This window comes from Maniola jurtina, chromosome 23, assembly GCF_905333055.1.
Source record: "Maniola jurtina chromosome 23, ilManJurt1.1, whole genome shotgun sequence".
Lineage (NCBI taxonomy): Eukaryota > Metazoa > Arthropoda > Insecta > Lepidoptera > Nymphalidae > Maniola > Maniola jurtina.
The window spans coordinates 3,063,463-3,078,550 of NC_060051.1; the positions used below are offsets into that span (position 1 = coordinate 3,063,463).

Consider the following 15,088-nt stretch of genomic DNA (forward strand, 5'->3'; position numbering starts at 1 on the left):
TTTATCTCTCCATTATCTATGCCATAAAATAATAAATTTAGTAAAATTATATTATTTACTTTGAATAATTTATGACCTTTGAAAAATCCCTATTTTAGGGCAAATATTAAGGAAACTTCGTGCGTAAATAAATTATGTAAGAAACTAGAAAATAGAAAAAATTACAACGCCATGTCACACTTTACTTTATAGTCATTTTTAAAAGTCTTTAGTTTGTGTAAAAAAATCGGATCAACGAGACGAATTCAAGGACTTCCGAAGCGATTTTAAAAAGACGATGGGCGAGTCCTTTTAAACTAAACGGGGCTGTTTTTTGCAGATAAAGGAATCGAACGAATACATGGAAGCGCCATCAATGACGAGGTTAAGAAGACACAGGAGACATGAGAAGACTGCTTTACATCAACCATGTATGATAAGATTTTATTTAAGATCCAATTGCGTAGGTCTTCTTCCATTCATATGTTTAACTATAATTTATACTTTTCTAGCTGATACCCGCGACTTCATTCCCGTGGATATAGGTTTTTTAAAAATTCCGTGGGAACTCTGCTTTCCGGGATGCAAGCTACCTTTGTACCAAACATATAAATCGGTTAAACGGATGGGCCTTTAAGAATCCCGTGGGAACTCCTAGATTTTCCGGGATAAAAAGTAGCGCCCACGGAATGTGATCTGGCTCTGTACCTTTCATTAAAGTTGGTAAAGCTGTTGGTCCAGAAAAGGCTAGCAGACAAATTATTGACAGACAGACACTTTCGCATTTATAATAAGTAAATATAAGTATGGATTACCGATGTTTACAACGTTTAATTCATGGTATTACGTGTATAGCGTTCTCGGAGACTGATAGTTCCGGGTCGAGCGAGGCGTCGGGCGGCGCGCGCGCGCACGTGCGGCGGCGCCACGCGCACCACGCGCATCACGCGCCCAGACATTACAAGAAAAGGTAACCTACCCACTATTAGTAAAGTGTTTAGTATACGGGGTTTCAGCACAATCCAATACCAATAACCATTTGCCTTATTTTGTAGTTTAGTGATCTAGTATTTTTCAAACCCGCATTGTATGCAAAAACTCAGGTCAATGCCCCACTTCAGACTTCGAGTGGCCTATTTACGAAACGTTCGTTGACCTCTAGTTTCAATCCGATGTTTTATTTGCAATATATTGTGAAACTTTTATAAGATACAGGATTTTTAAAAATGATATCCAATCTGCCACAGTGGCAATAGGTAATTGTAGAGATTTTTTTTAAATAGTTATGCGGCGTCCATCTTATTCGAGATCTTGTAGTATAACACGGTATATCATTTTTATTGTTGCCTTATATAATTAGGTTTTTTTCAGTATTTTATTATAATAGCTCCCTGAAAGCAAATAATGTATCTGTTGTATTTTAGGTCATTGGGTAACTTAGTAGCGGTTCAGAGTCCTAGAGTGCCCAAACTGGGCATGTTTGTGGGTCCGCCCGAACTGCCCACTGGATATAGAGCGAGGACGCAGGAAGATAAGGGTGAGTTTACAGTTACATGCTTTATTTCGCTGTATAATTCAATTCAATTCAATTCAAATTATTTATTCAATTATTCAACTCTATATATAACTATAACTCAGTAGCAGTACAGAATCGTAGGGTGAGATTTATAGAGCGCACTTTGATTTTGCTTAGACTTAAGTTCCAGTTAAAACGAGACAGATTTGACGTGCTTCACTTTTGGTTGTATTAATAGTTTGTTTGTTTCAACAGCAGCCAGTGAGTCAAGTGAAGGCAGCTCCGACGGCGAGACGCGGAGGCCCCGGCCTTTGCCCCCTCCACCGCACCACGAGCCTACGCACAAGGTAAATGCCTATCCATAAAGTAAAAGTCAACGCATAAGGTTAAATCCGACGCATAAGGTAAAAGCCTATGCATAGGGTAAAAGTCTACGCATAAGATAAAAGCCTACGCAAAAGATAAAAGCCTGCGCATAAGGTAAAAGCCTTCGCATAAGGTAAAAGCCTACGCATAAGGTAAAAGTCTACGCATAAGGCCTATGCTTATGTCGGCTTTACCTTATGGTAAAGAAGGAAAAAGCCGACGCATAAGGTAAAAGTCTACGCATAAGGTTAAAGTACGCATAAGGCCTATGCATAAGGTAAAGCCGACGCATAAGGTAAAAGCCGACGCATAAGGTAAAAGTCTATGCATAAGCTAAAAGCCTACGCATAAGGTAAAAGCCTACGTATAAGGTTGAAGCCTACACATAAGGTACAAGCTTATGCATGACGTAAAAGCCTACGTAAAAATTTTGATAGCTTAGTGGTTACGCCGGTTCAAACACCACCTTTTGCACTATTGTCGTACCTATTAGCACAAGCTTTACGCTCAGTTGGATGGGAAGGGGAATATTAGTCATGGTAAACTTATATAGCTGGCTAATATTCTTTAAAAACATCACTCGCTTTAATGTTGTAGAAAAACATTGGGAAGAGACCTGCGTGCCTGAAAGACAGGCTGAGATCTATAGAGCGCACTTTGACTAAGTCACTGCTAAAACGAGACAGAGTTATACCGCTTGCATAAATCTGTCTCATTTTAACTCAAACTTATGTCTAAGAAAAGTCAAAGTTCTCCAAAATGTTTGTATTCTCCCACAGGTATTATCGGGAGAGTATCCGTCTTCGGCGCAAGACAACTCGTCGTCAAGTGCCGCTGACTCGCGACGCAGGCCCACCGCTTTCGGCAAACACGACCGAAGGCATAAGGTACAACCCATCACCTACCATGGCCCCACCAACTTTGCAGCTGAATTGGGCTGAAACGCGGGAGGGTGCCTATTCGGTACTACTCGATGGCTCTTTCCTGGAGCGCCTTCTTGACTCCCTACAAGTTCTTTCTTTCTCTTCCTTATCTCCTCTTCTCTTAGGCTTCTCTTTCTGGGGCAGATGTCACAAATACGGGAGAATCCCGTCGCTAATCGTGGTGCCAAATTTCATGATTCTGGGTCAACGGGAAGTAGCCTTTAGGCTTCTTGACAGACAGACAGACAACAAAGTGATCTTATAAGGGTTTTTTTTCCTAAAAATGTATTTTATTTGTTTCAGGAATTCTCAAAAAGCAAAGACAAAAAAAACGCAGCTCAAATACAAAATCCACCCCCACAAAATTGGGGTCCACAGGTAAAGTTACCGATATATATAAATCAAAAACTATTATGCATAAAAATAAATAAAAATCTGTTTTAGAATGTACAGGTAAATCCCTTTCATATGATACCCCACTTGATATAGTTATCTTATATTGAAAATTGAAAACACTAATAATTTTATTTTTGATAATTGCATGGTTCTAGATCAACGGGAGGTACCCTATAGATTTTCTCGACAGACATGACAGACGGACAGATAGACAGACAACGAAGTGATCCTATAGAGTATTCTTTTTTCCTTTTGAGGTACAGAACTCTAAAAACACACTGTATATTATACAACTACCTATCAATATAGTATAGGCGAAAGATGCAACAAAAATATTTGTTCTTAGTTAAATAAAAATGTTTCCCAGGGTCCACACGGCGTGCCCCTGTTCGTAGAGAAGTGCGTAGATTTCATCGAGCGGGAGGGGCTGGCGTCTGAGGGCCTGTACCGAGTGCCCGGCAACAGGGCGCACGTCGATATGCTGTTTAGCAAGTTTTATGAAGGTAATGCTATAACTACCTATTATATATATTAAAACATTTCTGAAACAGAATTTGTAACATGATACTGGACTTGCGTTTTCCGGATTATCGGCTGTCAAGGCACAGCTTCACCACAGCAACAATAGACTACAAATATAATGTCAATCCTTAAAAACTACCTACTAATTATAAATTACTAGCTGATGCCCGCGACTTCGTTCGCGTGGATGAGGGTTTTTTAAAAATCCCGTGGGAACTCTTTGATTTTCCGGGATAAAAAGTAGCCTATGTGCTAATCCAGGGTATAATCTATCTCCATTCTAAATTTCAGCCAAATCCGTCCAGTAGTTTTTGCGTGAAGGAGAAACAAACATACACACACACACATACAAACTTTCGCCTTTATAATATTAGTGTGAAGTGTGATGTTAAAATTATACATCGTCAAACAGTCCGCCACTAGTTGCCCCTGAGCCAAAGGTGCCCATCAAGCTGGCGGCATTGCCACGCGGAATAGCGACGGGCAACCTTTGGACCAGTCTCCCGATTGTGTAAGAAAAACGTTTTCATGGTTATCGTTATCGTCAAGAAATTCTGCCCTTTGATTGGTTCATTCGCTGTTTACCTTTTTTCACAGCCAATCAAAGGGCAGAACTTCTTTACGGTGAATACATTTTTCTTACACAATCGGGGGGCAGGTAGGCCCCGGAGCGCGGATTACAGCCTCTTTCTCTTAGGCGACGGCCGATGTCGCGCAGAAAACCCTTCACCCCACCCCAGCAGCCCATCGTCTCCACCGCCAGTGGGACGATATGTTCCAGTGTTTTGTACAATATGTTCCAGATCCTAACATAGATCTAGAAGCGCTAGATATCCCCGTAAATGCGGTGGCGACGGCGCTCAAGGACTTCTTTTCGAAGAAATTGCCACCGCTACTCGACGACACCAGCATGGCGCAGTTGGAGGATATTGCGGGTAAGAGTTAACACTATGAAATAAAATGAAATGAAATGATTCTTTATTTTGCGAAATGTGAGTAACAATGATGGTAGGTATATTGACAGGTCCTTGGTCCTTCACATTTTGCCATTTGTGTATGGCGTGCAAAATATATAGTTAGCCTATTAATTACAATAAATAACCAATAAAAAATAACAATATTAATTGAGATTGAAATGATCACGCGAACCATGACAGTGAGATATTACAGTTGGTTAGGTACACCAGTTCATTATTCTAAGAATTACAATATCAAAGTGTCCTAGTCATTTAGTCCTAAGTATATTTTTTTATCATCTACATCTTAAAATGCAAGGCGAGATAAAAGACAAACGTAGACCTGTAGTCGTAGTCTGTAGTAGACTTGGTTCGTCTGTTGCCTTATGCCCAATTCATTTCTTTGTTACAGCAAAAAACCATGGAAAACCGAGTAAAGTATGATAGGTATAGTACGCGACAGGTCGAGGGAATCGTGGTATGACACGTCACCCGCGCTGTCCCGCACCGGGTTAGCGCGGCGCCTGTACGGTGTGTAGGGCATCCTCACCACGATTGCCATCTTGCCCTGTCGCGTACTATACCTATCGTACTTTACTCTGTTTTTCAGGCTTTTTTTGTTGTTTTTACAATACTCCATCCTCTAAGCGTCGTGAGTGGCGACTGGCTTAAGGTCAATTTATTGAGGCCTCCGTTTCGTGTTGCAGCGATGCGAGGCTGCATAGCGGGCGGCGTAGAGCTGAAGGACCGCAGTTGGAGGCTACTGGCTCTACGCGCGCTGCTCGCCTCCGCACTCACGCCGCCCGCGCGAGCGACCCTGGACTACTTGCTGAACCATTTCGCGAGGTATGTGGAAATGAAAAAATCCGGCCAAGTGCGAGTCAGACCCGCGCACTGAGGGTTCCGTACTCAGGTATTTTTTCCAACATTTTGCACGATAAATAAAAAACTATTATGTATAAAAATAAGTAAAAATCTGTTTTAGAATGTACAGGTAAAGCCCTTTCATATTATGATACCCCACTTGGTATAGTTATCTTACTTTGAAAATTGAAACACATTTTTTTATAAATGATGTTGTAACCACACATTCGCGGTTTTCAGATTTATTCCTGTACTTGTGCAATAAGACCTACCTACCTGCCAAATTACATGATTCTAGGTCAAAAGGAAAAGGCTACGAGTTTCTACGGGATTTTTAAAAAACCTAAATCAATTACGAAGTCTCAGGTATCATCTAGTACTGAAATAAATGTCAATTTTTGTTTTGCAGGGTGGCAGATAACTCGAAGCTGAACTCCATGGACAGCAAGAACCTGGCCATCTGCTGGTGGCCCACGCTACTGCCGGTGCACTTCTCGGATATGGGCCGCTTCGAGATGACGCGGCCCTACCTCGAGGACATCGTGCAGACCATGATCGACCAGCACCCGTTCCTGTTCCGCGGCCAGGAGGCCTTCGTCATGGTGTGAGGACCGTGTGTGAGTAACACTCTATTCCCTCACTCTCATATGTCGCCTCTACTGGTCTAGCTGGCTCTGGACCGATTTCTTTCAAAATCGATATATAGGGTTTCCGTGTAAAAGAAGAACCTGTAGGTCGATTCCGAAAAACCTGCTTTATTAAACTGCGACATTATTACAATCGCAATTGTTGTGATTGGCTGAATTTATGGTATTCTTGTTGCAACAATGCTTTGTAGCCAATAGACAGCGAGTGATAACCAATCAGATGTGATTGCATAATGACATTGTAGCTGTCATTCTACCGTAATGGAGCGGCTGTTCTCTGAATTAGAAAAAATGGCCACCATTTTGATTGTTTAGTCCGGGTAACTACTTGCGTTTGACGGGTGTCCTCCGACGCCTTATCTCGTTATGCCTGTGAAAACCCAGCTGGTCCGATCACTGTATAATATAGTGAAAACTTCGTTAGCGCGAATCAGGCTATTTGGCGAGTGATCGCAGATACTGTGGCGACATCTAGTTTGTTTATTGTTATTTACGTCGTCAAGGCTCGCATCGCAGTATGCTAAATCCAAACTTATCGGTTCTTTTAGCGGTTCTTATGGTAACTTGATACGGTATATCAAACCCATCAAACTTGGGTTGCTCTGAAAATGAGTATTTTTTATCTATTTGTTGAGTTTTAAAATCCAAGTTTGACGATATGATTTTGTCATTCCAGGAACCCACAATGCAGGTTGCATTCGTGATGGACGACGTGTGACGTCAGCTTTAAGAGTGACGTAACAAAACGTGGATTGTAACGTTTATATTGCCGTGTACCGTTCCAGTGAGGTTATATTATATGATAGTGCGTAAGGCGGCTATGGACACGCGATTGTAGGCTTTATTGGTTCCGAATAAGTGTCTATATTTCTCTGACGCTTCCACCGAGCCGTGCCGACCACTTTTGTACGTCCGATTCGCAGGCCGCGGTGGAGGGTCGAGCGGCTATTGTTGTTGTATTGTAGGGTTTTTAACGATTCGGTATTCCAAATTGGCGGATTATTTTTACAAGTGTTGTCATATCATATTATGCTTAGAGTTACACCGCGACGCTTCCGTAAACGATATATATTTAGGGTGTTAGCACACTGGCGATTTGCAAGCGTTTTTTCAGCGAGACGATTCGTAAACTGGTTTTCTGCAACGCGGATGTCGCGTTCTTGCAATATCGCTCACTCACTCGCACTCGCGTGTACATTTTAGGGCCAATTTCTTTGCGGCTCAGTTGCAAGCATGTTCACTTATCGTCTTGTTAAAAATACGTTCGAAAATCGCCAGTGTTTAAGCCCTTTGCGCTATTATTTTGATTATACGTCGACTAGTGTATGGGGAAGATAGGTTAAATAATTAATTATAAATTATTATTCGATCGTGTGAACTGACGATGTACGGTGGACTAATATCGGATCAGTATTTTAACGGTAGGTGTTAATCAAATTATATCGCATTTCTATTAGGCGTAAGGTTGAGATTCCTGCACAAAAAGTATTTAACGTAAAAAAAAAAGTAAAAAATAAACGTTTTTTAATCTAAGTATTATTGGTATATTTAACATTATATTATTATTATATATTTGAATTAATTACTATCAATTAAAGGCAACACCACGTAATGAGCACATTCCGTTCAGTCGTTGAGTAATTATTGGATAATTGTTAATATTAATGAATAACTAATTAGTGATATGCGTGTAAGGTTTTGAAACGCTTATTTAGGCGGACAGCAACGAAATATAACTTGGATGTTTTCATATTTGATTTAACTACCTTATTACGTACTTTTGTAATATTGTGTGTAATTCTGTGGGTGGTTCTGAACCAAATAAAATAAAATTTCCTTGGCGTGGATTTAGATTTTTAAAGATCCCATTAGAATTCTTTAAAATCTTCGTCTACGTTATAGACTTACTTAAGGTATTTCTTTCTTTGGTTTCTGGGAACTGTCTAAACAGCCACCAAAGTTCGTTTGATTTAAAAAATTATACGGCCTCAAATGAAGTTATGCCATTCAAAATTTTACCTTAATGCTTTGTGTTAAGGAACAAATTTCAAAAGCTAATAAAAATCTTGTGGCGAGTATTATTACTAACAAACGAATGCTTGTGGCTGTCTAGACACTTCTTTATTTGTATAGATTTGGTGACAGGCTCTGATTGGTCGATTTTCCCGCCAGAAAACCTACTGATACTGATGATGACACAAACTGTAGCCATCTCGCTTTCCCTCATAGAGAATGAACGAAATGCAAGTAATGCGTTGCGGTCCGACTAAATAGCCGTTTTCGTGCGTGCACAAGATTTTGAACATGGCCGGGGAATTTGAAAAAATCGATTTTGCTTTTTAGTGTGTTCTTTTACTCACAACCTTTTGTTTCTAAATCTGAACAAAATTTTACAATAAAATTGTACATTTTACAATGAGAAATATTAAAATACGGGTTTTTTTTTTCAAAACTTTATTTCTTAAGCTTAATTCAGGAAATGGAATTTTTACTAAGATTACTCTTGCCTATAACGCTTAGATTTTTGGTTCTTAGACCTAATTGTTAGGCACCTAGTTGGTTGATGAAATATTTTTTTTTTATCTTGCCATTCGAATACATATTTAAGGCTGGTAATGTTAAATCAATTATAGTCTTTATAGAGGCAGCTGATACGTATTTCGTTTTCGTATATGAGATGGATTTTATTGTAATTTTTTCGCTTACTAATGATAAACTATTTTGATCAATTTTTTTCTTGAGATTCCAATCTAACAGCTATATCATTGTATCTTTTAAGTACGTCCAATGCTTTATGCTTATAATATTTAGTTCTTAATTTCTATGTATTTATGGCTATTTGTTTTCTTTGTACAACTACCCTTTTTTACTAAGGTTTTAAATGTATTTTTTATACACATTGTAGATAAAATACGATCTCATAATTTACAAAAACCAATTCTCGCTTTGGTTTCGGGTGTAATTTGGTGCAGTAGACATTTAATACACATAAAATTGCATTCTGCATCCTTTTAGAAAAAAACATGTGAGAACTTTTTATGGCGAAAAAGATTCGAATTGGTGGCCCAAATATTTACACTGTATAATTTTGTTTGATATGAATTTTATTCGACAATAGCCATCTTTAGACAATAAGACGGCGGTGTACGATTTGACACTAGGCTGAGATCTACAGAGCACACTTTGACTTTGCTCAGACTTAAGACACTGTTCAAACGAGACAGCGTTATACCGCTGGCATAAATCTGTCTCGTTTTAACTGAAACTTAAATAGCTGTATAGATTTCAACCAAGTTAACGCACACTCGTTGTGTTCAGTGAGGGAGGACATTCCGATTTTTTGTGGGATATCTGCGTCAAAGAAGTATTTTTCGCCGATTTTCGATGGACCTACTATTATTTTATCGGAAGTCAGCGACAGGCTTACATGACCCGTCTCGCTCGCGCTACAGCACCAAATTACTGCTTACGCCACACTACACTTATCACAACTTTTTTTTGTGAAATATATACTTTGTTTAATTAATATGCTTTTACCTTCTTAACTCAAACAAAAACATCACATTGTAAATTTTTAATTTATTTAAGAATATTAATTTAGGCTAGGGACAGATTAGAGATGTTTCGCGAGCAGAGAAACCGGGTGTTTCATTCCACTCTAATGTATCGTATTGAATAAGGAGAGCGCAGCATTTGTACGGATAAGACGCAACCCGTTCGCGTTTTTTCCGTACATCCGTAACATAGTACGGTAGACGCCGAAATTCGGCAACTATATATAAATGTATAACTTCACTCCTAACAGCTCAGGTTTTATAAACTTATATACTTACTTAAACGGCTAAACTCGGGAGAATTTTACTAGTTTTGAATCCAATCGGAGTCCTTATTCATGAGCCTGTTCATGCGAAAACGCAAATGAAACTGGAATTTCTCGCGGTTTTACGCGCAAGGATAACTTGAGTTTTTGGGTGGTGCCCTAAGCGAAACTGCTGCTTGCCTAATTTCGGCTACATTCGTCTCTAGCCATAATCTGAAATATATTAGGCGAAATCTTAATAGTGGTCCGTTTATGAAGCGGATGGCCTATTTTGTATATTTAAGTGTTTATAAATAGACTGATTGTAGAAATTATTTTATGTGCGATAATTATTATGCAAAAAAGAATATTTTTGTATGCTGATTTTTTTTCAATTGATATATTTTAATTTTTAATTTATTTTAGCATCGGTATGTTAATGTGGAGGATAAGATTTCAGTTAGAATCTTTTGCATCACATATTTTTTAAATGACTCCACTTTTTGGAGCGATTTTGAGTCCAAAACACTAAAATTCAAACATTAAAAAAATCGTAAGTGACAAAAATGTTATCCTCTACATGGAAAAACATGTTAAATATAATGAAATATTATTGGCAACCTTATTTCAACGATGAAGTATGTGTAACACACAGTACGAGGGTTAATTATGTAAATTTATTTTAGAATGCATTTAGATATACATGTCGTTTTTAGTTTTAAATTCTAATCACAAGTATCCAGTGCAATCATTTAGTTTATCCCACAATTTGTACACAAAATGTATCCTCGTGAAGCTTTTAAAAACGTATAGAAGGAAATGCAATTTCTATATAATTATAATAATAATATATTTAATATATATGTTTGCGTTTAAGGCCTTAATTCTCTATGACATTGAAATCATGTAACTAATAAGGCTCAAAAGGGCTAGAACCCAATCTATAGAACGAACTTTGATGGTTCAGACTTAGAATGAAAACGAGACAGAGTTATGTAGAGATGTAAAGTCTCGTTTTAAGTCTGAGCCAAGTTAAAGTGCGCTCTATATATCTTAAACTAAGAGCGATACGCATTATTGTGACGTTAGATTTAAGACATCTTCTTACAAGAAATATCAAGTCTGACGTTGTGTTAGGATTTTAATATCATAGTGAGTATGAGCCTGGCAAAAATGTGAAATCAATGTAAACTATTCATAAGTAATATTTAAATATACTAGATGTCTCCATTAAGCATAGTTAAGGTGTATTTATGTAAGTTTTTATCGATATAAATATCATTATATTTGGCCGCCATTTTGCGTGCGCGCTCCGCCATCTTGTAACGACGCGTCGCACGCAAAATGGAGGCAAAATAATCGTGTCCAATAGGGGAATGATGCGAGGGAATTTTTTATATTTTACTATGAATCGAAAAAGACATAGAATCTACTTTCGTTTCAAATATTATTTTTATAAAAATTGTTTTATTCGCTTCTCCTCACAGCGCTCTGGTTTGAGATTTCCCTTTTTAATGTTTTGATTAAGGCGAATTATCATCGACTTGCTAATTTTCTTTCTTGAATATGAAGTGTGCGTCTACTTAGACCTGAAATCAATTGGATATCTTTATACAATATTACAATAATAATTGTTTTGAAAAAAAAAATACGTTATAGGTACATTAAAAAGAGCGCGTATTTTATAAAAAGAAAAAGAAGTGGTAATAATTCGCCTTCGTGTAATTTCTATATAAATATTCGATGTAAATATTGTACATTGATTGAGTTTTATTTATTAAATTTTTTTAATAATTGTAAAATTTGTGGAAGCCATATGATTTGTTACTGTATTTGCAATATGAGTTTTAGAGTGTTTTTAATTACTTACTATAAATTATATTCATTTTTTAAATACAGCACCTTTGTTTTTTATACCATGTGCCATTTTATTTTGGAAGTGTATGGTGATTTCGTAATTCCTATTATTTTTCACATCAGAACTCCCTTTTGGCACATATGTCAAGTTAATTGCCAAGAGTACAGAAAAAACATACTATAAGTACAACCACCTTAATAACGACTATTTTATATTGCTTATCTTTCTAGTTATCGTTTTCATATAAATACGTTTTCGTTAATTCGAAAAACTTAATATCCATGTCCCGTCAACCGTCCCTATCATATCTCGCGTTTACATTGAATATCGATTTATCGAATATAATATCGATTGTAATATATCAATATTGATATGAAAATGCTGATAAAATTCTTTAGAGAAATCGATTAAAATGCATAAATATAATCTATCTTTAGGTTGGTAAGAAGCTACAGTTAAACAAATCTGTACTCTAAAATCTCTATAGCCAATATGACAACGCTGCCAAAAGGGATTTCTCTTGACCCTTGTATACGTTGGTGCAACGCGCTTGGCGAATGTAAACATCGACCATAAAATTGCTTTACTATTCTTAAAGACGGACATAAATTAGCAGACGGGTCTATCAGCCGAAACTTAAAAGTATCTGGATAGTAAAATGTACACTGAACTGTGCACGCGGACGTAACCTTAAGGGGCAAGCGACGGGTCTGCCCGCGAAATTCAAATTTTACTTGGTTTTTCGCAATTTGTAAACTACTACGACAACGTAGGCTTATGGCACTTTAATTGCGGCAATGGCAGCATCATCTTCACAGGTTTATATAAAAATCTTTACTTGAAAGGGTCCAGTTTAAGAAATTAGCTCTAGTATCAACTATAACTCACAAATTAGTCGATACTTGTATGCTGAACAGCTTGGATTTGAACCAGAGATCTAATTAGTGCCTACTGCTCTTGTACAAGGTCAGAGGTCTTTTAACGTGAATAAAACTATCAAACCCAAGTGCGTTGGACCTACGTGAACATGGGCTTAAAGGATAGATTATTTATTAAATAAAGTGGGTTTCCCATGCTTTGTGTTTACGTCCAAATTCCTTTCCTGTAGGTTGTTCTAAAGTAGAATCAATGTACGCTTCTACGACTGAAGGTTCATTTGCTGCTTATCCAAAAACAAAAATTAGTAACCTTGAACTGGGTAACATGGCAGATTTAATAAGACTGGGCAAAGTCAACAAACATGACAACTTGGCCAATTTGATGAACTTGATAACTTAACGATTAATACGGCACCTTAACAAATGTGATTTGATTAGAACTTGGACACTACAAATTTTTCAAAATATCTCAAAGTGATACCACCCTCTTAACTCCGATGAATTGCCTACTTCAGCAAAATCAATAAGTATATTATTAAAAAAAATATTTTTGTCTGTCTAGTGTCTATCTGTTCGTTGCCTCCTATACGTTCGCGAATCATTCATCTGATTTGAGTTGAAACTTTCTACAGTTTTTGCCGGCACTTGCGTGAAGATTGACATATTAACGTCAACGTATAATAAGGGCATGCCAGTTGCATTGCAAAAAAAGCAGCGATAGCCTAGTAGTTTAGACGTTGGTCTTCCAGTTGGGGGAATACGGAGTTCGACCCCGGGCACCTCTAATTTTTCGGAATTATGTAATGTATGGTAACATTTAAAGAGTTTTTTATTAATGAAAATATTATAATTAAACTTAATCTAATCTTATCTTATTACCTTATAAATCATGCCCGCGTGGAATGGTGGCAAGAATACTAGCCGACAGTTCCGTGTTGGACAGCCAGGCTGATCCTTTGCGCGAAAAATGAGCCAGTCCTTCTGTCACCAGATGAGGCTATTACCCGCGGTGAAATGTCTCGTAAATTTTTTTTAGCACCAAGACTCCATGACCCCAGGGTCTCCATGGCAAACGAAACTAAAATTTACCTCTCGATACTCTTGTCATACTATAAGGTTGGGATCTATAGAGGGCACTTAGACTTACGACACTGTTAAAACGAGACAGCGCTATACTACTGTCTACATTCGTCTCTTTTTAACTTAAACTTAAGTCTGAGCAAAGTCAAAGTACGCTCTTTCAACCTAAGACTCCATGGTCCCATGGTTTCCACGGCAAATGGAATTAAAATGTGACTCTCGATAAGAGAAGTATACCATAAGAGTATTTGAACTCTATTACCGTCTATTACTTGGTACAGTTAGCACACTAAGCAGCAAGTGAAGATTCAGTCGTTAAACAATTTTGCTATGTGCGTCTCAACTGTAAAACACAGTTCAAAAGAATGTGTCATATTTTATAATAAATAACCATCTATGTAACAATTTTGTGTTTTATTCTATCTACTAAAAATATCTTTTTTATAATAAGTAAGCGAGCAGGCGGTTGTTACCTACAACACCTGATGTCAAGTGATTACCGGTGCCCATGAACGGCACAACGGGCGGTCGAGGCGCATCAGGCACCCAGGTGGTGACAAAACAACAAGAGTATAAATTGAGCCAATCACTACAATTGCGATTGTTATACTGATTGACACAGGTTTTCTGGAATCGACCTACAGATATTTACAACTTCACTCTCACCACCTGGGTGCGCCTGGTGCACTTCAACCGTACGTTGTGCCAGATCCTTTTTACCACGCACATGTAAACTGTGGAATCAACTCCCATGGCGGTGTTCCCACTAGATTACAACATGGGGTTATTCAAGGGGCAGACCAACAAATTCCTGAAAGACCGGGAACGCATCGGCGGTTTCTCTGTGCTGCATATGTTCACGGGCGGCGGTAATCACTTAACACCAGGTTGACCCACCTGCACGTTTGTTCGCTATTTTTTTATATTAAAAAAAAGGTGTGTGAAGTCTACCAATCTGCACTTGACTAGCGTGGTAGACAGCCAAACCCTTCTCATTCTGACCCGTGCTCAGTAGTGATCCGGCAATGAGTTGATCATGATGACTTACCTAACTAATAGCATGCAAATTGCAAACTAAAGCAACTAGGTACAGTGCCCGTCAGAAAAGATTGACATCGAACTTTAGAAAGAGATAACAGTTTTGTAGAGCGTTGTCTCTGTCGTAGAGACGACGCTCTACGAAACCTCGAGTTTAGGCCAAAGCCAAAGGATATAAATTAAAACACGTGTTACTTTCAACGTAAGTTCAGAATTTTATTCATTTATCTATTTTATAGTGCATTTAGACTTATAACCACTTATTA

At 38.0% G+C, this 15,088-nt stretch overlaps 1 protein-coding gene across 10 annotated transcripts in view; it reads left to right on the forward strand.

The window, feature by feature from the left end:
- Window positions 1-11,885, forward strand: part of LOC123877365 (rho GTPase-activating protein 190) — a 38,844-nt gene extending 26,959 nt beyond the window's left edge. For all 10 annotated transcript variants that reach the window (XM_045924050.1, XM_045924043.1, XM_045924046.1 and 7 more), the window contains exons 30-40: window positions 320-410; window positions 835-949; window positions 1,404-1,516; window positions 1,751-1,842; window positions 2,641-2,748; window positions 3,088-3,162; window positions 3,548-3,683; window positions 4,506-4,637; window positions 5,366-5,504; window positions 5,932-6,139; window positions 6,846-11,885. In XM_045924050.1, coding sequence (XP_045780006.1) covers window positions 320-410; window positions 835-949; window positions 1,404-1,516; window positions 1,751-1,842; window positions 2,641-2,748; window positions 3,088-3,162; window positions 3,548-3,683; window positions 4,506-4,637; window positions 5,366-5,504; window positions 5,932-6,130 — 1,200 coding nt within the window. In that variant the 3' untranslated portion in view covers window positions 6,131-6,139; window positions 6,846-11,885. The remainder of the gene's footprint in view (window positions 1-319; window positions 411-834; window positions 950-1,403; window positions 1,517-1,750; window positions 1,843-2,640; window positions 2,749-3,087; window positions 3,163-3,547; window positions 3,684-4,505; window positions 4,638-5,365; window positions 5,505-5,931; window positions 6,140-6,845) is intronic.
- The last annotated feature ends 3,203 nt before the right edge of the window (window positions 11,886-15,088 follow it).